Consider the following 25,373-nt stretch of genomic DNA (forward strand, 5'->3'; position numbering starts at 1 on the left):
AGGCCCCCTGCCCTCTCGCAATGGGAGGATAACATGGATTGGTCCATGTTCCGTGAGAAAACTGTCTATGTGGCATGGGGCAGACCCAGGGCATGGGTGAAGGTGTGGGGTCAATGGAATGAATACCGTGGCGACATTTGTACTCCTCCCCTTGTGGACACTATCGAGATTACCCTGTCTCCTTAGGCTAGCGTTCTCGGAATCTTCATATAGGGACTGAGCTGGTGTTTCCGGCTCACCCCCCCCTTCTTCCTGATCTCTGCGCCCCTCCCCCCCCCCCCCCTCCGAACTCCTTAGTGCTTAGAATTTTGCTACTGCACTTCCGTTGCTGTCCCCCCCTTGCGTCCCTTGGGCTGACCTTCAGTGATACACTCTCGCCTTTTTGTATGTTTGTTCTTTTATATACATAAAACCTGTTTTTTGTTCTGTATATAATGTGGAGTATTGCATTGTTGATTGACTGTTACCTCTGCGGGCATATATGATATGTGTCTACTCCTTTTTAGCGGCTGGCCCGTGTGGTTGTAGGCCCATCCTTGTACCTTCTTGCTTGCTCAAATAAAGGTTTTTAAAAAAAAAAAAAAAAAAAAAAAAAAAAATGAGGTGGATATGCTGTCCACCTTATTGGAAGTGAATTATAACCTGACGGAGTATCCCTTCTGCCAAACACTAACTAATGCCCTAATGTGGACTACGGCTTAGATTATTACGAGGCAAATTTACTAATGAATATGAAGATCAAAAGAAGGCTACCACAGATGAAAAAGAAAATTAACAGTGTCACAAAATGTACGTATCCTTCATTTGATATGAACACCATTTTAACGATTAAATCACTAGAGGCCATAAATCTACGTAATTAAATATTAAGCAACCCTCTACTTATATAGGTGTGTGCAGAAGAGAAAAATATATCACAATAATATGCCCAATAGATAAATGAACAATATTTACAAATGCCCTTTATCAAAACCTGCCTTATTATAAGCACAAACATTTCAGTCTTGCTCAATATACTCACATAATAGTCAGTTAATAGGTACTCAGATTTGTTCTCTTCAGATGATATAGTTGTTTCTTCCATAAAATTCTTAATGTCTCTTTCAACATCAACCTTGCTTATGGCGTTATCAATTTGTTGTTGGCACTTAAAAGAGAGAACCATACAAAATTCAATTTATATCTGCATGTTTTAATTTAGTCAATCAAAAATCAAATATCATTCCCACTCTTGGGAACAACAAACTAACAGCAAAATTATCCAAAGAGTGAAAACACAAATTCTACATGCAGTAGAATGCAATATTTTAGGTTCACAAATTATTGTCTAGTGTACAAGACTAAATACACACCTGTCCTACGTTTGGAACATTTTTCAGATTGCCTGACTGTCCTTTGTGAATTTGTAAGCTCAAGGCAGGGTATAGTCATTCAGGATATGCCATGGAGAAGGAGAAAATAAAGGTAATTCATATAAGGGAGCAGAAGGGTTGGTACCATCAAGTCAAGGTTTGTACGTTAGTTTAGCCTGAGCTGGATTGGAAGTGCAAGACTGTCTCACCATTAAAACTTGCATGGCGTGCATGAGCAGATGTTTCATCAATGATTTGTATCCGTGTGCGGTGTGTAAGTGGGTCCTGCGGACTCAGCTACATTAACACAAAGATGGGACTTAGGGCGTATTATGATGCCGGTCAGATGCGCATCTCACCGACATCTTTTCGGAATAGAAACCGCTCGACTAGTGAGGTGGTCGGAAACATCCATTTTATAGGTCGCGACCAGGCAGCGCACATGCTCTGTCTGGAAGACATGGTGTAGACTACATAGAGTGTAATCCCGCCTGCTGCTTGGGATTGATTCACTCCGGTGTCCCTCTTGCTTGCTGGCTCCTCATTGGTATGTGTTTCTTATACATAATTTCAGTTTAACGGCCAGCAGCACCGCCCAACTACAGTTTCCATATGCTGTGAGTGTTTCTATACTATTTTGGGGATTACTTCTTTTTTCAGTTTATGTTACACTGTGGGTGCTTCTTTCTCATACTGTGTGTTGCCCTTTATTTAATCATTATGGCACTCACTTCACTTCGCGGGCCACCCATGCGTAACTTTGATATACACAGACACAGCAGCACTTCATGCTTCAGCGCCACGGCCATGTTTATATGTGTTTTCTTGTACACTGATTGTGAGTGATTTTTTGTGACATAGGCCCGAGTATATAGCATTGAACACGCTGTGCGCATGTACACGCTTCACTTGGATAAAGAAGTGTTTCGTTGTCTGTCCTATTAATGTTGTTACAAGTAACAACATCCAAGCGACCAGCTCCATGCCTGCAGACACCCACGAAGTTCAGAAATACAAATACTTGCCTTTTCCCTTGTTGCAGGAATTCCTTTTTACTATTTACAAAAGCACTTTTGTGAGTCAGAACTACCTAAATGCAACCCTGTTCGAATTGTAAGTACAAGTGCGCATGAAAGTGGTGTCTCCTTTCTATCTGGAATTCAGAAAGGAATATGTCAATGGTTCGTAACTGCGATTGTGGTTGTAAATAATTGGTCAGTTATGGACATAATAAAGGGTGGTATCTGATTTGCAAAAAAAAAAGCCATCCTCGTGGACATCTTCCTTTTGGGAATCACGACAGCGGCCTTGTTTGGAGTAGGGAGTGGTACAAAGGACCACTGCCTCTTTCGCTCAGGTGTGAACACTTTAAAAAAATATATATATATAAGTTGCACCGGTTCCTTTAATTGACATGGGTCTCTTTTAATGGAAAGCAAAGGCAGGGGTGAAGGTTTCCTGTCACTGGCAGGCCTTAATCCTTGCAGGGAATTGCAAATTTCGAACTGCCTATTTAATAATAATTTGGCAGATTGCGTGTGACCACCTGCGAATGTACGATTTGCGAAGAGACCTATCAGTGAATTCATAAACTAGGCTGCGTGCAAATTGCACGTCCTTAGTTTACGCATGAGAATGGTAGTCTTAGCATTGAGATCCAATGAATTTTGACCTCCCAATATAGTGACTTATGTTATGCAGGAGGGATTGAATTATTACAACTTGTGTGTCTGCCTAGTGATAGCTCTGAATTATGCGCTTGTGGATGGTAGCTCATTCACACAGCATCAGCACTAGTGGAAACAGATTGTTGCAATGATCAAATATTATGAACACATAAGTAGTTTTGTGATACTACGGAATACATACCATTGCCAAGGTTTCTCCAAATTTGGATACATGCTCATTGTATCGATTCAGGATATTGCAGAGAAGTTGTATTCTCTCCTTTTCCAAGTCTTGGATACTCTGTAATACGAAGGCATTGCTTCTTTAGAACACAAAATGTAGCTATCTCCCATTAAAAATGGCTCTTATTAGGTAAGATTAGGTCATTTTTTGGAAGCATTAGAAATTAATAAACTCTAATAAAGTGAATACAAGTTTGTGAACTTTGGCAAAACTGTCTCAATGGAACCCAAACAAATAGAGAGTAACGCACTTGTTAATTGGTTATAAATTATGGAGACAGCATAGCATATATGTGATACCTAAAGCACTGTGTACTAAAAGAGGGGACATTTTTAAATCATTCCATTTTTGATGTAACACATTATTTAAAAGACCACATTCTAAACTTTACTAATAAAAAACATTCTGAAAAATTGCTGGACTTTTATGCACAATCTACATTGATTTATTTTACTTTTTTTTAAACTTTTTTTTTTGGTATATGTCAACATACAAACATCATAAGCATTACAGAGAACAATCTGTGAAGAGAGACATAGCATTCGGTAAAGCAAGTATAGGTTAACAGCATTTTCAACTGAGATACAATATCAGTTTAGCAAGCAGAATCAAGGCAGAGGTAGTCACCTTCTGAATCCAAAGGCAGAATTATTTGATACATAAGTACATGGTTCTGGCACAGCACTTCTCCACAAGGCATTGCAACAAGTAACGTCTCTGCAGTGGGCAATGTTCAGGATTGGACCATTAAACAAGTATAGCAACGAGAACATGAAGCAGTTATACTATATCATCTGCACTCTGGACATTGAGTGGCACCTCTACCTCAGGGGCCACAGCTGCTGTACTCAGGAGATAGGCTTGTAAGGGCCCCCAAATATCTCTTGGCCTGGATGTCTCCAGCTGAGTCTCTGCATATATCGCCGTCTGATCCTGACAGTATATCATATCCTGTAGCCAGTCTTTGTACTTCGGGGCCCTCCCCCTCCCCCAGCGACAGGCTAGTTTTCGCTTAGCTAGTAACAAAGCAATATCCAACAGTTTTCTGCAACTCTTAGGTATAAACGCAGTATATCCCAGTAATAGAATCAGGGGTCTCTATCAAACGTTGTCTCTAGCATGGTCTCGAGGGCTTCATGTACCTGTGTCCTGTACTGCCATACAGCAGGGCATTCCCAAGCCAGGTGGAAAAATCCAGCACCTGGACGTTTACACCTTTCACAACAATCAGTATCAGCAAGCTTAAACCTGAATTTCCTTTCAGGGGTGTAGTAAATCCGCTGTAGAAACTTATAGTGGATAACCTTAAATCTGCAACTAGCGGATATATTTTTCTTGAGCGCACAACAATATTCCCATTGTTTGTCCGTTATTTTCCCCCCCCAAAGTCTGTGCTCCAGTGGGAACGAGCCGAACTGTCTATCACTCGTCGTTGTGTCCTAATACTGCCATAGGACCAGACACCAGATGCGCACCATCTGTGGATTGTAAGAGAAGGACCAACGGAGCCGGGCTATCAGGTTCCCTGGGGAAATCCAGCAACATATCCCACATGCCCTGCCTTAGACGTACGTAATAAAATACCTCTAGTGGTGTGGAATTGGTTCCTTTAAAGAAAAGGTCAATAGAACAAAATGTACCCTCCTGAAACAGATCACCCCATGTGGAAACATTGAGTCGCCTGAACATGTTTCGAAACCCAGTTTCCTGTAAAAGTACTAGATGTGGATGATAGGAGAGTGGCATGCGAGGGGCATAAAGCAGCGTGGCCTGTAAGGCACGGGCAATGTGACGCCAGGCATCGATCGTACATGACACCGTAGTGGGTGGAGTCTCTAAAATACTAGCAGGCCCATGTATAATACCAGTAAGGGGGTACGGCTTAGCTATCCAACCTTCTACAGCTAATTGTGGCATGAACGGCGTGGGTTTCATCCAGTGGGAAGCATAATGTGCTTGCGCGCTCATATAATACACCTCAAAATCAGGAATATCAAAGCCCCCCTTGTCATACGGCTGCGCCATGACCTCCCATTTCAACCGTGGTTGCCTTCCGCCCCAAACCAGCCGGATCAACTCTGTTCGCAGTGTTCGAAAAAAAAGGGCCCTGGATAGTACGGGATATTAAGAAAGAGGTACAGAAATCGAGGCAATATCACCATTTTAATGAGTGAGGCTCTGCCAGCCATTGATAGGGGCAAGGATATCCAACGCGTCACTGTTGCCGTCAATTTCGTAATAGCAGTGCCGTAATTTGATCTCAGCGTTTCTTTCCTATCTCTGGACACCTGGATACCCAAATAACGCAAATCTGAGTGGCACCACTCCAAGGGAGAATCCAGTGCAAACTCCGTGACAGCAGGTGTGAGTGGGAAGAATTGCGATTTACCCCAGTTTATAGTGACCCCTGACAGCTTCCCAAATATCAAAAACTCCCGCAACAAGGCATTTAGATTTTGTTGAGGGTCATTAACAAAGATTGTTACATCATCCGCATAGAGGGAGATTGAGATCTGGCGCTGAGGGCAATGAAAAGCACTGTCTCGGTGAAGTTGACGGAGTCTGAATGCTAGCGGCTCTATCGCTATAGCGAAAAGGAGTGGAGATAGAGGACACTCATGATGGGTGCCACGCGTTATTGATAGAGAGGAAGAAAGACGGCTATTTATAAGGACTTTAGCAGTGGGTCTAGTATACAGCAATTTCAGCCAGGCAAGATAAATACTGGGGAACCCCATTTTCTGTAACACAGTAAACAAGTACCCCCTTTCTACAGAATCAAATGCCTTTGAGGCATCAAGAAACACTGCAGCAACCGGGAATTCCGGCGCCACCGTCCATATCAAGGAGAAGAGAGCTTGCAAGTTATGAGTAGTGGCCCTACCCGGCACGATGCCCGATTGGTCCGGGAGTATTAATACCGTCATCAATAGAGACAGTCGATTCGCCAATACTTTGGCCAGGATTTTCACATCACAGTTCATCAGGGATAGTGGACGATATGAATCGCAAACTGTGGGATCTTTTCCTGGCTTCAACAGGGGCGTGATCACTACTTCATGCATAGTGGGAGGCAGTATCCCTACCTCCAGTGATTCCTCGAATACCTCGCGCAATACCGGGGCCATAATGTCTATAAAACATTCCGCAGGCAATCCATCAATACCCGGTGCCTTACCGTTTTTAAGGGACATGATCGCCTCCCTTATCTCATCAAGCTCTAGAGGTACACTCAAAAAGACCCTATGTGCGTCGCTCAACCAGCATAAAGCAAGGACCCCCAGGAATCCCTCAGAGTCCGATACGCCATCGCTGCGCATGGTATAGAGGTGTTTATCGTGTGAAGTAAACACATCGAGGATGCTGGTATTATCGCGGCATAGCACACCATCCGGACCACAGACTTACAATACGCTAGTGGTACCACGCACGTTCCGAGTGACCCCGGAAAGAGCTTTGTCAGGCCTCTCCCCTTCGCCATATTTCCGGGCCACCCAGTAACGGCCCTGGAATCTGGTTTCGCGAGCAGCTTCTTCCCATACTCAGATAGCTTAGCCCTGAAGTCCCTCTGTGCATGCCCCACCTCCCCGCGCTGTATACTCCTCTCTAGCCCCTTTAGTTCCTTTTCCAATGTATGTAATGTTCGCTGGAGATCCCTTAACACCCCACCACCTTTGGCTATACAGTACCCTCGAATTGTGACCTTAAATGCCTCCCACACCACCTCGACACTCTCCACTGACCCTTTATTGCATGGAAAGAAATCCTCAATCTCTTCTCTAAGCTCTTCCCTAAAGACTATATCCAGAAGGGCAGTAGGCTGTAGACAGCAAGGCAACCGGGGCTTATCATAACCAGGAATCTTCAAGTCGACCCGAACAGGACAGTGGTCAGAATGTGTTCTGGCCAAATGTGCTGCTCCAACCAGTCCAGTTGTAGTGTAGTTCCTATCATCCCAATAGGCTCTGCGCATTGGAATAATACCTACAGCAGTAAAGGCCTAGGCCAGACGTTAACTAGGTCTACTACTGTCGATACTAGACTTAAAGTTTTGGGTTTGCCAGCTTAGCTCAGAGTTCACTAGAAACTTTCTCGAATGTTCAAGGAGGACTTAACTTCCCTGATTAGACAAGAAGGGATTTAGTTTCTGACAACCATAGAACATGACAACTTTGCTCTCCCCTAATCAAGAGTAAATCTCGAGAGTCGTGTGAACAAAAGGCAATTTATTTTACTCAGTCAGTACGTGCATTCTTAGTCTCATCAGAATGTAGAGAAAAGGAAGAGACGGGCGTGTTCAATAAAAAGGTGTTATTTATTGATCAGTCTCTTTTCTCATACAAGAGAAATGGATCGATATTATTGCAATACTTATAGCTAAGTAAAGTGCATACATTAAAAGCAATAGTATAAAATAATACTGTCAAAACATTGATATGGTTTCTAAGCCATAAGATGTTTTAAAATGAATAAAATATATTACATACACATATACATTTGACTAAACGTACTCAACTGGTGTTTCTAGATACGCCTACCCCGTGTACCTGACCTAAGCCTAATACGTGGGCGGGAATAGAAAGTTACAGTTTAAGTTAAGTTTGTTTTTGCCAAGTGAATAACTAAAGAATTCTCTGTGAGGGGTTATTCAGTTCTGTACCTGGAAGTTAGGATGAATGAGGAATGGTATCTCTCAGCAGCGGTGCGTCCATTGGGGCGTAAGGGCGGAGCCCCACCAGCCACCATGGACGCATCGCGACCGCCGGCCTATCTAAATAAAAGACAAATCAGCCGCCGGGAATGTGCAGGGGGGGGTGTGGCCTGCTGCAGCTTGAGTGACAGACACTCAGGCTGCAGCAGACCGTAGTGGGCAGTCCCGCTGGGGAACTTATAGTGCGCATGCTTGGGAAAGTTGAAAACTTTCCCAAGCATGCGCACTGTAAGGTCCCCAGCGGGACCCAGGGGTGCTGTTCGCCTGCCACAGCCCGGGTTTACAGAGGGAGAAAGGGCGAGCAGCAAATATGCCACGCTAGCCAATCCTTGCGCTGCTGTCCACCGGTGCAGCATCCCATTGGATGCCGCGCTTGGGGGTGGCACACACACTGTCTGACGCACGCACTGCTAGGATGTCGGCGCCGCGGTAAGAAAACTTTGGGAACCTTTCTCCCGTTATTGTTTTTTTTTTCAGGACGACGTGTAAAAAAAGTTGTATTTCCAAAACGTAATGCATTTACCATTTGTAATGTTGTGTACATAGCCTGTTGTGTCAGCTGCTCGAGCCCGTCGTCCATTGTACCTGCGTGTGTGGACAGGGAGCGCTGATAGTTCACAATCACAGCCGTTCCTCTTCGTTCTGATCTGCTGTACAGACAGGCATGGTTTGTCTTTGTGTCTTCAAACGGCCCCTTTATTGAGGGTTTCCAGAGCAGCTCTTTGAAGGGGTTCGTATCAGAGCCATATTATCTTATGGTCACCAGGAGGTTCAGAGAGCCCCCCGCCCCGGGTGTAGTGTGGATCCCTGGTCACACGGCGCATCATCTGCCGAGGGTCACAAGCAGCGCGCGCAGGGACAGAAGGACTCTGGCACTCACTCACCTCCCTCCCAGCCTCCTGCTCTTCTGGTGAAGCCTCTGACGCCTTCGGGGAAAGTCCGTGTGAGAGAAAAACGCATGAATAAATACAAATAAATAAATAAATTAGTTATAATAAGTTGGGGGTCAGAACAGTGTTGAGCCCCCACCTCTGTGGGGTCGGTGTTACGGTTCCTGCCTCCCCCTGTTCTAAGATGTGTGTGTTCATAAGCATGAGCCCTGAATATTTTCTCTCTGAGAGCCTTTTTATGATTTCAAACCCTTTGCCAGGTGCCTGTGCTTCGAGTCTAGATGTTAACATTCGCTGTATTTTCGCAGGGCTCTGAGAGTCTTAGAAGTTATGTAGTGTTAACCCACTAATAGATCTGAAGGTGTTTTTATATGATACACATTTTATCAACATACGGGAGCGAAAGACGGAGTCAATCTCAATGCGGTTTTAACCACAGTCTTGCAAGTTACAGGTATTGATGCTCGCAAAGGCTAGACGGTAATAATGACTAGGTTCCATGTAAGTGTCCGGCGGATGATGAAGAACTGCTCCCTGCATGCACCATTGCTTTGGCGCTGACCCGGCTTTTTAAATTTATTTATTTATGCAATTTTATATAGCGCAGACTTTACCCGAAGGTGTCAGAGCGCTTCACAAAAGGGCCAATAATGATACACGAGGAACAAAATACGAAAGCAAACAAGTTACATGGATCAAAAGTGTCACTAGTGAGCGACCAAAATACATGAGGTAGCAATCGGTGCATTACAGGAGAAATAAAAGTGATGTGTGCAGGTTACAAAAACGTACAAAATACAAGTAGAAGTATAATATTGCAATAAAAGGCAGACACTCCAGCACAAGAACAAACGTTACGTAGGCAATGGTGGCCGGGTGCAAGTATCTAAAGCAAACAAAATGTGCGAGGTAGCAAACAGTGTGTTACAAGACGCTTCGTAGCTCGTGTGTCTGCTTGTTGGGATTGGTGGTCAGTTTGTCTGGAGCCTGTTTTGTTCGTACTGTCCACAGTCACCTTCATTGCCAACATTTACAGATATTCCTGATGTCCGTTGTTGCGAGGCAGTTCCATGGACAAGAACTTTCTACCCTATGTAGCGCCTGTTGTACACGGGCTGGGCTGTCAGGACTGCTTGGTGAATAAAAGACTGCTGCTGAGATGAGATGATTTGGATGGCATGATTTCAAACCTGGAAGGCTGACTCAGCCTTCCACCCGTTCGATGACCTGTCTGCTGGCTATTGATCCGGCTGGGGTTCAGGCAGCCATCACTCGGATGCCTGCTCTCTGCAGCGATAAAACATGATTATCTGGAGCCCACGTGAGGATCTTCCATTACCGACATGTTAGGACGGGTGGAGGAAAGCACACTGTAAAATCAATCCGCTTCCTCGGTCACTGCATTTTATGTCTGATACATGATGATTGAAATGACAGCAGAAATAACAACACAGGTTTCTTTCTTGAGGGGTTTTAGTACATGTTCCCTCTAGATAATAATGAATATATATTATATAGTATATCTCATATATAGTACAGAGACTCTTGGCAGACTTCTGCCAGATTTTAACAGCGTGGTTTAAAAATCATTTCTTTCTACCAATCCCAACAATTACCATAGGGCATGTGAGCAAATTTTAGTACATAAGGTTGTTTGACAACATACAGTTTGCTTTTAGTTGCACAAAAATTACGTGAGTAATACAGTATTACTAAACTGGGTAATGGCAACAGCTGGTATTTACAGCGGCTTAGAAACAGCACAAAGGCGGTATGAAGCGCTTTATTAAAAGGAAATTATGGTTATTACACTGAAAAAATAGGTTTCTTCTACACTGTGGTATGTCCATGTTTATAATATGACCAACATCTCAGGGGAGTGAAAAAATATTAATTTGACTTTAAAGAATAAGTGATTATGTCTGCTCATAGATAAAAGCTGGCATTTTGAACGTACACAGATGATACGTTTACAAAAATGGCTTTGATCCGAATGCCTCAAAGCACTTTCCTCTTACAGCAGGTGATTAGGCCACCATTCTGTAGGCATGCTTGTGCTTCACCTCCTTAAAGGTGAAAACCACATGCTCCCCTCAATAGCCGTTTGCGCGAGTCCTCGTGTCCGCTGCTACAGGTCAACGTTTACTCAAACCCTATTAAAGCGGCCAAATGAAAACAGCTGACCTAAACAAATGTGCTGCTAGCTGGTGGCTTAGAGTTATCAAAGAGTTGCAGAATATTGGCAACGCTAATACCGGGTGCGAGGGCACCGACTTCCAGGTCATGCCATTGCCCCAACTTGATGCGACTACAAAGCTGCTGGTTTGAGCAAGACATGGGTCCAGATTCCATTTTGACATTATGTGATTTGGGGCATATCTATGTCAATGTGCACAGAACTGTAAATGTATATGTTGATGTGCTTTGAGTTACGTGCCGAGTTATATGCCAAGTACATGTTACTGCGTCTCTTCCATTGAACCTTCTCAGCACACATCATGCTGTTGTAGCTACCGCATCCCATACCCAACATTTTTATGGTAGAGCGTTTCAGGGCCTTTCAACATGGCAGTGCAAAAATAAATTTGCAGATGTGTGTACCAGCGATGAGGTTGATCACATCCATGTGTTGTGAGGCAGGAGGTGGGTCTTGCAGTAGGGTTAAAGGAACAGGGGCAGCGGGACCCATGGGAGTAGGAATGTTACCAGCATCTGAAAGTGATCACATGCAGTAGTCTGGGCTTGGTGTGTTCTTGTTTGCAGAACTGCTGGCGAGAGTTGTCTGTAAGCCCTGTCTGCGCAGTGTTTATATGTACGTCATGTTTGCTGTCAGTTGACCTCTGTTGCAAATGTATATTAAACAGTTTTGGATGGGAAGGGAGTTCTGCCGAATCCCAGGATAGTACCTATTGTATTATGAGGGAAACTGGGAATTGCATTTATATAGCGCCTACTACCCCTGGCCATTCGTTGGCGTGCTTCACTGCGAGTATCCAGTTGTTCCGACTACCGTCCTCAATGTAGCATCCTTGTTGGCTAGGCTACCCCGGCATTCGATGGCGGCTGTATAACTAGTTATTTTTATGTAATTAAAATGATAATGGAATCGATTAGTCGTTGACTGCGAAAAGCAGAATTTGTATGATTTCCAAAGTCGTCCTAAAGAACATTGTAACAGAAAGGTGTTTTTTTCTCGCCAGTGCACTTAAATTGGTGTGAAATCCCCTTTTATTTAGCTCAGCGGGTTAATACATCTGCTGCAGAAATATGCAAGTGCAGATCGATTTGAAGCGCCCCAAAGGGCTGACTAAGAGGTTTGTTCTTCTGTACTTAGGAAGATTTCCTTTTTTTACTAAGGGGGGGCGAGTATATCTTTTGCGACCGATACCCACATCTGGGTACATTGCCTTCCTTCCCAAAATCCCATCAGTGCCCGATAAATGAGCCGAACAAAGGGTTAACATAAACGTCTGTAAATACGCGATGATATGTAGAATGCAGGAAAGCGATTATCAGCTTTACTTTGAGACGCCTTCACCGCACCTTGGTGTAAAGGTCACTTCCGGGATTGTGGTGGTTCTTTCGAGCTTGTGCTGCATACTTGGCTCTGGAATCGACTAGAAAAGTCCGGGGTGTCTGAGAGCGCGAGTGAGTGGGTGTGTGAAAATTAGATGCACGCTGCTTCCAGTGCTGCGGCCGCTCCATGTGATCTTGTGCATGCCCATCCCCCACTGTGACCCCTGTCATTCTTTGTGCATGCTTACTGTAGTTCGTTGTCACACTTGTTTCGCTTTTGCCAAGAGGGACATGTTTTTAACGTGCCTTTTTATTCTTCCTTTTTAGTTTGAAAGATTGGAAAGCCCGCATGAACTACTTCCTGCAGCATTCCCCCGCTTCCAACCACTCCCCGAAAACCGTCCAGGGCAAGAAGGGCAAAAAGTACGCCTATTGCAGGTAAGAGTGCCACTACCTTGTGTGTACATATTGCATCTCGGGTGCTGAAGTGCACTTTATACTTTGCTTTTGGGTGACACCAAGTATTGCTGGTTTAATTGGATTCAGTTTGCTGACTTGTGATGCACGGCTTGATGGGTGCATGCATTTGTTTTCCTGTGACTAGTTTGTTCTGATATAATTGTCTTATTTGCAATAGTTTTCAGTACACAGTTTGCTCAATCAGTTATGATTTTGTGTGACTACCTGGATTCCTGGAGTGCCTCTGACTTCGTTCTGTTTCTTTACTTTTTGTGACTGTTGGTCCTGCGGGGAAACATTTTCAATTTATGTTGTCTTGTTTACTGGGAGCATTGCTTTTATTATCCTTTAGTGTAATAGGCTGGCTGGTGAAGTGCACTTCCCATAGTGTGCAGTCACTTCAATTTGCCTTTAGGTGACTACCTGGCTTGATGGTGGTTTTCTATTTGATTTCATGTAAATCCTTGTCTTGATGAGTGCATTGGTTTTAGTTTGTTTGAGGTAACTGCTTCACATGCTGGTTTCATCACACAGCTGACACCCACCCTGAGAAAGCCAGAGCTGCCCTGTTAGTGGTATCAACACCAGTGCGCTTAGGTTCCTTACAGCTCCTTCACTTGAAGTGGGTTACCACCTACCCGTTACTTTTTGTATCCTGCGCGTACCAAGTCAGATCCAGATCCAGACCCAGACCAGTCCCCACAGTTGCTCCGGATTAAGGGACATTGTCATGTCATCTCAGGCACGATGTAAAGACTCCCAGTGAGCTGAGGACTCTTTTGGCTCAAGAACCAACTAGCTGGAGACCCTTGTGGTTGTTTAAAGATTTAGGATCAGCCTGTAACTCAGTCTTGAGCTGGGTGGGTGACCTCAATTACAAAGTGGCTGTGCCAGATGTCCCATTATGACCCCTTTAACCTGTCTCCCCTTCAGACACACAGGGCATAAAAGTGGGGGTTGCTCAACCCTGCCAAAAAACTGAGGGGTGACCCTAAGAGCACAGCTGCCATCCTATCAGTGGTGGGATGCTTTGGTGTGCTGGTCTGGTTTTCTGGATGCATTGGCTCAAGTTTTTTCCCATGTAATTGATTAGGTGTCTTGGTAAGTTGCTTTTATGTGAATGTCTGACTAATGACTGCGCATTCCTTTCAGTGTGCACTTGCTTCAGTTTATTTTTTGAGTCACTGTCTAGTTTGCTGGATGTATTGCTTTCATTTTTCGTTCATTAAACTGTTTGACTTGCTTGGTGCTTTTATGTTGGTGCCTGCATGCTGAGGTGTACTCTTCTTCAGTTTAAATGTATGTGCTGGCCTGTTGACTAGCACCCTGCTTTCAAAGTGAAGGTTCACAGGTTCACACTTGCTTTAGTTTACTTTTGTATGGTTGACTGCATGCACAGTTTTGCTGGATGCATTGCTTTAAGTTACTACTTGATGCATTGCTTTCAGTTTGCTTTCAAGTAATTGCCTCTCATTTTCCCAATGCTTGTGAAGGCTGTTTCCCAACTGCTGAGCAACTTCTTCTTCTCTTAGAGCTGAGATTTTCATGAAAGTCTTATAGTCTGAATTCAGCACCTGAGCGTAATAGGACGGAATGTATGAAGCTCTGTGGTTATACTGAATAAGCAGCTACCTATGTTATGCCATCTATTAATGTAATAACTTCACTTTCACAATTGCTTTATTAACCTTCCTGCTTTCTCAAATTTGCTTGAAAATGCACGATTTGTCTTCTTTTTTTTCAAAATTTTCTAGGGGGGGGTTATCCCCCCTAACCCCCCTTTTGGGGTTCGGGCTCGCTCGCTGCGCTCGCTCGCTACGGTGCTGGATGCTAATTACTTTGCGCCCCACCACTTTCAAATGTCACCCACCGCCCCTGGTATCTCTCTCTCTGGTCTCGATATTCCAGGCTGCCTGCGAGGGCTACCCAGAAACGCCGGTGCTGGATTCTCGGCAGGAGAAAGCAGCGCGTCTCTCAGCGCGTCAGGAAGGCGGGGCTGCTGCCAGCGGGGTCTGCTCTGCTCTTGGCTTCGGCAAGTATGGCTGCTCCGTCTCGTCACCACGCGTGTGTTTGCATAGGGCAAGATCGGTAATATTTATACCTTTAAGGTGCCGAGATTGACGTAAGGATGGACATAGATACGTCAATAAGGATGTCATACGACTTGCTCGTTAGCACATTCTTTTACTGAAGTTCTCTGTGAAATCAAAACAATGGCCGCAGGGTTTTGCCCAGGTTGTCATAGGTTTGATTTGTTATGAGAACTCCGTATGCCTTATCAGGGGCTGGAGGAATATCGCTTGTCTAATTAGATCGCAAGCGTTATGACCTAATCAGATAACACGTTCCTGTGCCGTAGTGTGACTGCGTCAGATAACGGTATCTGCATCATGGGGGTTTTCTGCCTCATGGGCTGACTGCTAGTTAACTTGTTGGTTTGTTTAACTAGAATAGGGTCAGGAATAGGGGGATCGATTCAGAACCTATAGGAATACATGACACCCACTCCACGCTAACTATGGACATATTTACTAATCTAGGCATAGTATAACATAGTACAACATACTATAGAGTAGTGTGTATACCTTACCACCCCAAAATACATAAATGCATTTTGAAATTCTTCAAATATACGGAAAATTTGCAGACATATATATTGTATGCACTCAAGCTATGGAATAATGCTAAAGTAATCACGCATTTGTATACATTATTGCTTATTTGGTATATGAGAATTACACATGAAATGGTTTCTTAAATACAGAAAAAAGTTTCGAGACCATTCCATCACAGAATAAAATATTTGTGAACATACCAGCGGGCAGCTAAAGTCTATAAAGTATCTAAAAATAGAAATCTTAGTTCTTTAGGAATAGTTTCTTACTTTAAGCAGAAGATAAGTGTCCCGAAAAACCGAAAAAATGAATTGGGGCTTCTGAAAGAGTTGCTGTCCGTGAACTGGAGTGAAAAATAGTTCATGTGACTTTATTATTTAAAGTTGAAGGCCGAATTCAGGGAACGCCGTGTGCGAGCTTGCTCAAAAGTCTCTATTTCTGTTCAGGTGAGAACATCATATCATTTAGGCTTTCGAAAAAACTGTCAACAGCTTCCTGGGAAAGTTCCACTAACTCGGAAATAGGTGTAATCATGCATTCTTGTGCATGATTGTCTCCATTGACATTCTGATTCGCATTGCTGACAGAAGGTCGTACCTGTTCGATGCTGCTTTCATCTTGAACTTCACTACCCATCAATCGCAGTGGTGAAGCTTCCACGAATGCCGTCATCAGGATTGGTAGCCTTTGAGGGCAGCACAAAGCATGAACCTTGATCGGGCTCAACAATGTTTCTGCATCCATCGGCGCATCCGATTGTAGCGTCAGACATGTGTCTAACACGCATTCTTCTCCGCATAGCAGACACCTCAATACAGGTAAAACACATCTTTGCCACATTGGTCGAAATGATAGAAACCAAGTCATGTTCAGGTCTCTAAGCCGGGAGAGTCCCAGGATTTTTGATATCCGGTCCCGGTATCCAATGGCTAGGATTGTTTCTTCTCTTGTCGCCAGAGTTTTGTCTGTGACATGGGTTGCCATAACGAAAAATAAGGACTAAGAATAGGATTCCTGCAATTAGTCCCAAGATCAGGGGAAGTCCGCCAAAAATCGAATGGACGAAATCTGGAAAAATACCCAGTATGGCTTTGAATGGTGGTAATGCCATCGAAAATACTGTCTTAAATACCTTTGAGACCCCATTGGTATCAGAAATATTTAAGATTTCATTCAGGATTTCCGCGAAATGTACGGGGGAATTAGTTGATAATAATGTATGTATCTCTGCAGTCGTCCTTGCGACTTGTAGATCATACGTTTCTTTTGATGACGAGAGCCTGGTAGGCGTCTGAAGAAGCACTGTTTTCATTCTGCTTAAAGTATCTATTCGAATAGAAGTAATTTTCAAATCGGGCCATGCCCTTGCCTCCCTGTCTGGGAAGGAGCTGGGGAACAACGAGCGTCCACAGCACTTGACCTTCGCAGTGGTAGTTACTAGATAAGGAGTCCCGGGCATAAGACTACAACATCTGCGGTCTACAATTAGAATGTAACTCCCATTATAGAGTCTTTGAAAGAATGGTTCTATTTCTGTTGCAGGTGCGCCTTGCTGGTGACATGAAAGGTTGTATGAATTCCCTTCACAGGCTCCATGCAAACTAATTCCGTTACACAGAAGTGTGCCACTTAGTGACATCACACAATTGTTGCCACTAAGAAACACTTTCTGTCCTTTATTACTGACACATGCATGTGAATAGGGCAGGTTCCATGTTGTTTTAAGGTACCCCTTTCCCAATTTCTCGTACATGCCAGCCTGTATATATTTTTGGCAGTATTGAAACCTGAAGGTTGAGATTGGAATATTTATTATCCCATGTATTATCCATTCACTGACGGGTCGTTCTGACATTGTCACTGGTAATCTTTCGAGTTTTTCAATGCTCAAGATTGTATAATCAGCACCCTTTTGTGCCATACTGATTTGTCTATCAGTAAGGTTAAAGATTTGGAATAATGACGTTGTGTTGATTAGACGCCAAGGCACATAGCCTGAACGCAGATTTTGTAACGTCCAGCCAAGCTGTACAATAGAACGCAATTGTGACTGACCGTGTTGTAATAACAGTAAGTCTTGCGATCATATATCGATTGCTGAAGACACAATGCTGTCCAAAGAAAAAATTCTGGAGGACAGAGTCATTAACCCATTGTCCACTACAGAAAGTGATTTTTCCAAATTAATACGGTCAATTTCCCGTATTCTCTCTGCTGTTTCAATTTGAGTAACCTTCCAGGCCTCATTGTATGCTGCATATACAGAGGCTGCTATGAAACGCTTTTGACGCTGTTTGCGTGGTCCCATAGTGAAATCACGCAAGTCAGCACCATCAGTAAGTAAAGTTAGGTGTTGCTTAATTTCTGCCAGTGTGGAAGTTTGTAGCCATTGAAGGCATAATTTGCCCACACTGTAGGTGGTTATTATCCCTGGGTGATGTCTTTGAGGATATCTAGGGTCTGGCCTGGTCATTTTGAACCCCTGCGTTTTGTTCAGGAATCTGTCTTGACAGTTATTAGTATCTGTGGGCCAGATCAACCACTGTTTCCAATCAGGATGTGTTCTGTTTTGGTTTAATATATGGTTTACGTCTATCTCTTCATCTGTATCAGAGTTATTGCTAAACATTGTTGGCTTTGGAATAGACGGTTTATTTAAATCTTTGATTTTGGCTAAGCCAAGACAGGTGGTCTGTTGAACAGTGTCATTTAAAAATATCATTTGTTCTGGGATCATGCAGGCTCTAAACAAAGCTTCTATACCCTGTACTTGCCAATCTTTTGTACCCCAAACACTTTTCAATTCAACATTTTTGTCCCAATAATCAAATCCAAAGGTATTCATTTTTTCAAAGAATGAGTCTGAATATAACAATTTTGTGTTGGTTATCATGGTCTTGGTCCCTGTCTTATTTGATAATTTAAAATAAAATGCTTCAGCATTACTTGTGTTAAAACCTGAAAAATATGAATATTTGTCGTAAACGGTTCTTGAGCTCCCTTTTGGAGGTGTTGCACAATGTTCCCATTGATTATAGTTTAAAACATTTCTAGGTTGTGCAGATCTATGTAAAAAATGGTTACCATAGTGGTTATAACAGTACATACTATCATAATTGGTAGAACCCTGCAAATAATCATGTTTGGTGAATTTAGCAGACATTACTAAATCAGACATCATATTATTAATGCTTTCGAAGTCCCAATCATCAGCAAATGAGTTTGGTTTTACAAAGTCACTCAAGGAGATCTTAATTTGGTGTGGATATTTCAGGATCTCGACCGGACCATAAATTTCATAGTCAGTGTTGTCCCAGGCTACCCCACCAGGTATCGGATTGGCTGTGAAGTTGGCTGAAGAAAGTTCTCTTTTCTCGACGTGTGAAGATGTGTGTGGTTTGAGGATCAAGTTGATTTTCTGACTTGCTGTGTCCATTTTTGCATATTTTCCCTCAATAAAGCGTCCCAATGTTAGTATCATTATGAGCCAAAGTATGAGGATAAATGCACCAAAACCCACCCAAAATTCAATCCATGGAGAAATCAGATATGTTTCTTTCAGTTGTTTCAAAAGTTCTTTAGCTTTATCTTTAAAGGTTTTTGATGATGGCTGTGTCTTTGATTCACTGAAGCCTTCAGAGGAATCATCGAAGTTTATGAAGTAGCCAGATGCTGTTCTGTCAATTGTTCCAATTGCTTCAGGATTACTGTTTCTTGCATTTTCACTTGGTACTTCATTATAGATTGGTATGTCTCTGCTAAATGTTTTTATTTGGGTTTTCAGAGGTCTGAGTTCTATTGCATTGTTGCATAGTCCTTGTTGTTCTTCTGTAGGCGTTTCGAATGTGATGAGCCTCTTCGTTAGGACCTCTGTACTGGTAGCAAACCTTGGTGTTCTGCTACTTATTGGGAGTCCACTTGGCCTACTGTTTGTTATCGGCCACATGTTGTGGTTTTACCAGGTCGATGGATACAACTCGGTTCTCCTTTTTACCAGCAAGTGGCGGTAGTACAACTGATCTTGTCCCGTTGACAGACAAGACAGGAACTGCTTTTCTGTAAGAAGGCCCAAATTCCTTCTTTACCGCGATCTTCTCCCTGACTAGATCCCCGACTTTAGGAATCCAGACGGGTCTTGCTGGGACAGGTGGTGGTTCTTCAGTGGTTGTTGGCTGTTGTTTCAACTTTATGTTGCTCAGGTCTTTTCTTGTTTTGTTTAAGTCCTTCAAAATAGCCAAACGGTCTTCGATATCAAAGCTTTTTTCTTTCACCACTGAAGTCTGACTGTCAAGGTCAGAGATAATCATCCTAGTTCCGAATAATAATTCGTACGGACTGAATCCCTTCAGAGAATTTCTTGGCAAGTTATTGAGACTACGTTGGACACTTATTAGATGTTTGACCCACCCAGCTCCCGTACCTAATATCCTTTCCGTTATAGATTGCTTTATGCCTTGGTTTTTTCTTTACACCATCCCGTACCCTCAGGAAGGAAGTGAGAAGATTCCCGCTGGGCTATGCTCATTTGGCCATGTTTCCCCCCATGCTTGAGGGCTAGAGTGGAGACAATGGTCAAACATAGCATGCTCTTAGCGTATATGCCATTTAGACTCGCAAATCTTTGTATAACAGTCCGGACGTCAGCCGAGTGCTGGTGGTCTACATTATAAGTGGAACTAGCCTGTATAAGTTAATCGCAACCCTTCCTTTTTACTCCTGATTTTTCCTGGAGTAAACCGACGAGGTATTAAACTGTTTCTCTCCCCACTGCGATCTCTGTTGCAGTTTGGGCAGTTTTTTACAAACATGGTGTGACGCAGGCTCATGCCTGGCCACCAGTACCGTGATTGTAATTCTTCCAGAGAATCTTTTAGTTTGAGGTGTCTGAGACCCTCGCCCATATGTGCGTCTGCGATTAACAAGTTTCTCCTGTCCATGTTTGGAATCACTCTATCCCCCACTCCAGGGATTCGAGCAAAAGGGACGGAGTTTGCATCGATTATGTATGTATAATTGAGTGGATAGTTGATCGGTAACGCTGAGCAGTCGCCTTTTGATGACGTTTTCACTGCCAGCACTGTTTCACCGTCAATGTATTTTAATGTACGCTTTTTTCGATCTACGGGAGCCGTTTTAGTTGCTGCCGCTGTGGCTGTTTCAGCCAATGAATTCCCTGCAACGTGAACGCCATCACGCTGATGACTCAGTGAGTGTGTCACGTGAGTCTTTGGTAGTTCTTTTTGTAAAAGAGCTATTTGTTCCCAGAGCAGTTTCTGCTTTATTGGTGCATCTGTGTCATCTTTGTAACCGTTTTGAATCCATGTCCGCAAATCCTTGTTATATGATTTGACGCAGTAATATGAATCTGACACTATAAGTGTCGGGAATTCGCGATCCGCATTATCTAGCGCCATTTTCAATGCTATTATTTCTGTTTGTTGTTCAGAATTAGTTTCTACTGAGTGTGCTTTTGTTAATAGAGGTTTTAGTTTACCTCCGCGCCACACTTCTTTTGTAATCTCACATGTGGGGTTGTATGCCTGTTCTCCCCAAACGGGGGGTTGAGCATGTCCGTCTGTATAGATTACACAGGCGTAATGTCGTAAAGGCAGAATGTCGATTGGCAGAGGATATGTTTCTTCATATTCTAGATTTTTTAATTCTTCTAGTTCTTAGAAAATTGTCAACCAGGCTATACTTGATAATTCATATCCTACGTACAAGACTGTTAGATGGGCAATTCTGGATTTTTTAAAGTTGAATTTGTAACCCTCTGCTGCGAACCCAAGTATTATGGTGTTCACTCTCTTCAAGTGAGTCTCCAAGTCATCATCTGTTAAGTAAATGTCATCGACATAAGATAATGCTTCATCATCATATAGTTGTAGTAATTCTGTTACTCTCGCTGAGAATACCCCCGGGCTGTTCTTGTACCCCTGGGCTAACCGACAGAATTGTTTTTGAGTGCCATTTATTGAGAATGCAGTTAAATATCTGCTCTCTGGTGCTATGTTTTGACAAAAGAATCCATTAGAGATGTCCAAGGTTGTTTTGTATTTTTTGCGCACTATGTTATTCATTAGTGCAGCACTGTGTGAGTTTTGCACTGCAAAAGTTTTGCAACATGTGTTAAGGTGTCGGTAATCCAAAACTAGACGATATGAATTGTCTGGTTTGGAGACCGGAAACAAAGGGTTGTTCATTTGTGAGGTGCGAGTTTCAATCACCCCCTGGTATTCTAGCTGATCTAGTATTTCATTTACCTGTTTTTTAGCTTCTTGCTTAATTGGGTACTGTCTTTGTGCAGTTGGTTGTGATTTTAACTGGATTTTGTGAGGAGGAGAGTCCTCATCCCATCCTACATGATTTTTATATAAGGCAGGAGCTAGAGCCACTGCCCATTTTCTGGCAAGTGTGTATTTTTTATGAATCGGGATATGATTCGAGAAGGCAGGCATAATTACTTCTTCGCCATGAGGGCACTCCCTTACAAACTCTGGTGGCCAGTCTTTTTCAGCTAGAAGGATATCATAGCCCTTGGAGCGATTATCCCAAAATAGTCCCCTTATTTTCCTAGTCTTATCTCCCTCTATACGCAATGTTATTTCGTATATTTTGTGAGGTTTGCTAACTCTGGTGTCCGCAGTTTCCACTTGAAGATATTCATTCGTGTCCACTGTCTCCAGATGATTCATAAGGACTTTGCGAGCTATGCTCACTTCTGCTGCGCTGTCTAGCATTGTCTGAGCCCACTCTCCGTTTTTCAGTTGTGTCCTCAGTATTCTCGGCATTGTTAACTACCTTGATACTGGCTACCTTCTTTTTTGGAAATTGTAATTTCTTTTTTAGCTGAGCAGGTTCCTTGTCTTTGGACTTGGTGTGCTCTTCTCTTTGTTCTGATCGTCCTCTTCTTTCCGATTTCTGCGAGGAAGTCTGAAAAGATTGAGAGGGACGTGTATCAATGTCTTGATATCTATCAGGCTTTTTTATATTATCCCTATTTCTAAGGTTATATCTTTTCCCAGAGGGGTCACTCTGGGGTGACCTGTGTCTTTGGTTCGGAGATTTCTCTCTTCGCCTAGGAGACCTTCCTCTGGACTGGAATTTCTTTTCTTTAGGATTGGATTGTTTGTTTCCATCCCAGTTCTTTTTTGGTGAATTATTATTAAAAAATATTTTTTCTGGACTTTCAGTCAGTTGTGGTTTTACTGGTATTCCACCTAAACTATCTCTACCTAGTTCCTCATAGGATTTTTCTATGATTCTGGCAATTTCAGCTGGTTGGTCTGCTATATCTGTCTCTTTTAACCTCTGGCGGATCGCCACGTTTGCTGCTTCTCCCTTTATGTTGGCTAATAATATAGCCGAGACCTGCTTGAAGTCTTTTAGTAATTTCATACCAAGAGTTAAAGCGGGTTCAGGTCCATATTCATCTTGAATTTGTTTTAGCACATCTGGTATTACCGAAATGGATGGAACACCGTGCGTTTTTGTGTAGATGGAAGCAAAGACTGTACCCCAAGTGTCACACTCCTCAATGTGTGGTGCGATTCCCATTGGAAGGCAGATAGTCAGAATCCTGTGCTTTTCTAGCGGGGTGGTGTCAGGAAACACCGCCTCTATTTGGGTGATTTTTTGCGCTAGCCAGAATGGTATTTGTTCCCGTTTAGCCGGTACTTTACCTAGGCAGGATTGGATGTTCTGTGGTGTAATTTTATTTGTGTTCCCCTGGTGAGGGGTCAGCTGTGGAAGTTTAATCGCTGGCTGAATTGTTGATGTCCGCATCACATACTGAACTAATTGTCTATGAATTTTTATTAATTGTTTTAGCTGTGTTAACAGCTCTGCTGCAGACATCCCATTGATGTCTGGATGTGGTGTGTATCCGGCTAGGACCGGCCACGTTGCTCCTGGTCTACCTAAAGGACCGAGCCTGGTGATGTGATTGTTATGTTTTAGGGCGCCATCAAATAAGAGCAAATGCTCTTGAAATTTGAGTGGTACTTCCACCTCCTCGAAAGGAGTGTACTCATTAGGAGGTTCCTCTATTTTGTAATAGTGGAAGTACTTTGTTACAGCATTTGCTGCTGGAAAATGTATCCATGAATAGTATACCTCTGTCTGCCGATATTCGTGTGCCTCAATTACGAATATGACTGTGCCACCTCTAGGTGTCAGTCCATTTTCTATAAGTTTCAGGGTTATAGATCTCCTTTTGATGACCGGGATGAGTATTATATCCCCGTCCGCATCTAGTGCTGCAGCATCAGCCGCTGCGAGTTCAGCTGCTAATCTAACTGCCTCTCTTTCTTCTTCATTGTCTGACATTTTACTGTCCTGAAGGTTATTTCTTTTGTTTGCAGATCAGGTTTCTTATGGAAACAAAGATTAGATGCACAATATTTTGGAACAGTGTATCCTTCAACGTTGACTATACCAAGACCCATACATAGGAGTTCCCTCCTGCGAGGTCTGGCGGATATAACCTTTCACCCACTCCAGACGTCTTTGGAGTATTTGGGAAAAGGGGTCTGAGTGAGAAAGCACGACTGAGTTACTCTAAATGTCTTACGTTAGTTTTATCGCCCTTTCCAAACGCGTTGGGCGCCATGTAGTGTAGTTTCTATCATCCCAATAGGCTCTGCGCATTGGAATAATACCTACAGCAGTAAAGGCCTAGGCCAGACGTTAACTAGGTCTACTACTGTCGATACTAGACTTAAAGTTTTGGGTTTGCCAGCTTAGCTCAGAGTTCACTAGAAACTTTCTCGAATGTTCAAGGAGGACTTAACTTCCCTGATTAGACAAGAAGGGATTTAGTTTCTGACAACCATAGAACATGACAACTTTGCTCTCCCCTAATCAAGAGTAAATCTCGAGAGTCGTGTGAACAAAAGGCAATTTATTTTACTCAGTCAGTACGTGCATTCTTAGTCTCATCAGAATGTAGAGAAAAGGAAGAGACGGGCATGTTCAATAAAAAGGTGTTATTTATTGATCAGTCTCTTTTCTCATACAAGAGAAATGGATCGATATTATTGCAATACTTATAGCTAAGTAAAGTGCATACATTAAAAGCAATAGTATAAAATAATACTGTCAAAACATTGATATGGTTTCTAAGCCATAAGATGTTTTAAAATGAATAAAATATATTACATACACATATACATTTGACTAAACGTACTCAACTGGTGTTTCTAGATACGCCTACCCCGTGTACCTGACCTAAGCCTAATACGTGGGCGGGAATAGAAAGTTACAGTTTAAGTTAAGTTTGTTTTTGCCAAGTGAATAACTAAAGAATTCTCTGTGAGGGGTTATTCAGTTCTGTACCTGGAAGTTAGGATGAATGAGGAATGGTATCTCTCTCTCTGGTCTCGATATTCCAGGCTGCCTGCGAGGGCTACCCAGAAACGCCGGTGCTGGATTCTCGGCAGGAGAAAGCAGCGCGTCTCTCAGCGCGTCAGGAAGGCGGGCTGCTGCCAGCGGGGTCTGCTCTGCTCTTGGCTTCGGCAAGTATGGCTGCTCCGTCTCGTCACCACGCGTGTGTTTGCATAGGGCAAGATCGGTAATATTTATACCTTTAAGGTGCCGAGATTGACGTAAGGATGGACATAGATACGTCAATAAGGATGATATACGACTTGCTCGTTAGCACATTCTTTTACTGAAGTTCTCTGTGAAATCAAAACAATGGCCGCAGGGTTTTGCCCAGGTTGTCATAGGTTTGATTTGTTATGAGAACTCCGTATGCCTTATCAGGGGCTGGAGGAATATCGCTTGTCTAATTAGATCGCAAGCGTTATGACCTAATCAGATAACACGTTCCTGTGCCGTAGTGTGACTGCGTCAGATAACGGTATCTGCATCATGGGGGTTTTCTGCCTCATGGGCTGACTGATAGTTAACTTGTTGG

At 43.1% G+C, this 25,373-nt stretch overlaps 1 protein-coding gene across 2 annotated transcripts in view; it reads right to left on the bottom strand.

The window, feature by feature from the left end:
• NOSTRIN (nitric oxide synthase trafficking) overlaps window positions 1-25,373 on the bottom strand; it is a 743,535-nt gene that overhangs the window by 394,722 nt on the left and 323,440 nt on the right. For both annotated transcript variants that reach the window (XM_078681620.1, XM_078681621.1), the window contains 2 exons: window positions 3,222-3,320; window positions 1,022-1,147 (listed from right to left, as the gene is read on the bottom strand). In XM_078681620.1, the coding sequence (XP_078537746.1) occupies window positions 1,022-1,147; window positions 3,222-3,320 (225 nt within the window). The remainder of the gene's footprint in view (window positions 1-1,021; window positions 1,148-3,221; window positions 3,321-25,373) is intronic.

This window comes from Lissotriton helveticus, chromosome 3_1 (assembly GCF_964261635.1).
Source record: "Lissotriton helveticus chromosome 3_1, aLisHel1.1, whole genome shotgun sequence".
NCBI classification, from domain to species: Eukaryota; Metazoa; Chordata; class Amphibia; order Caudata; family Salamandridae; genus Lissotriton; species Lissotriton helveticus.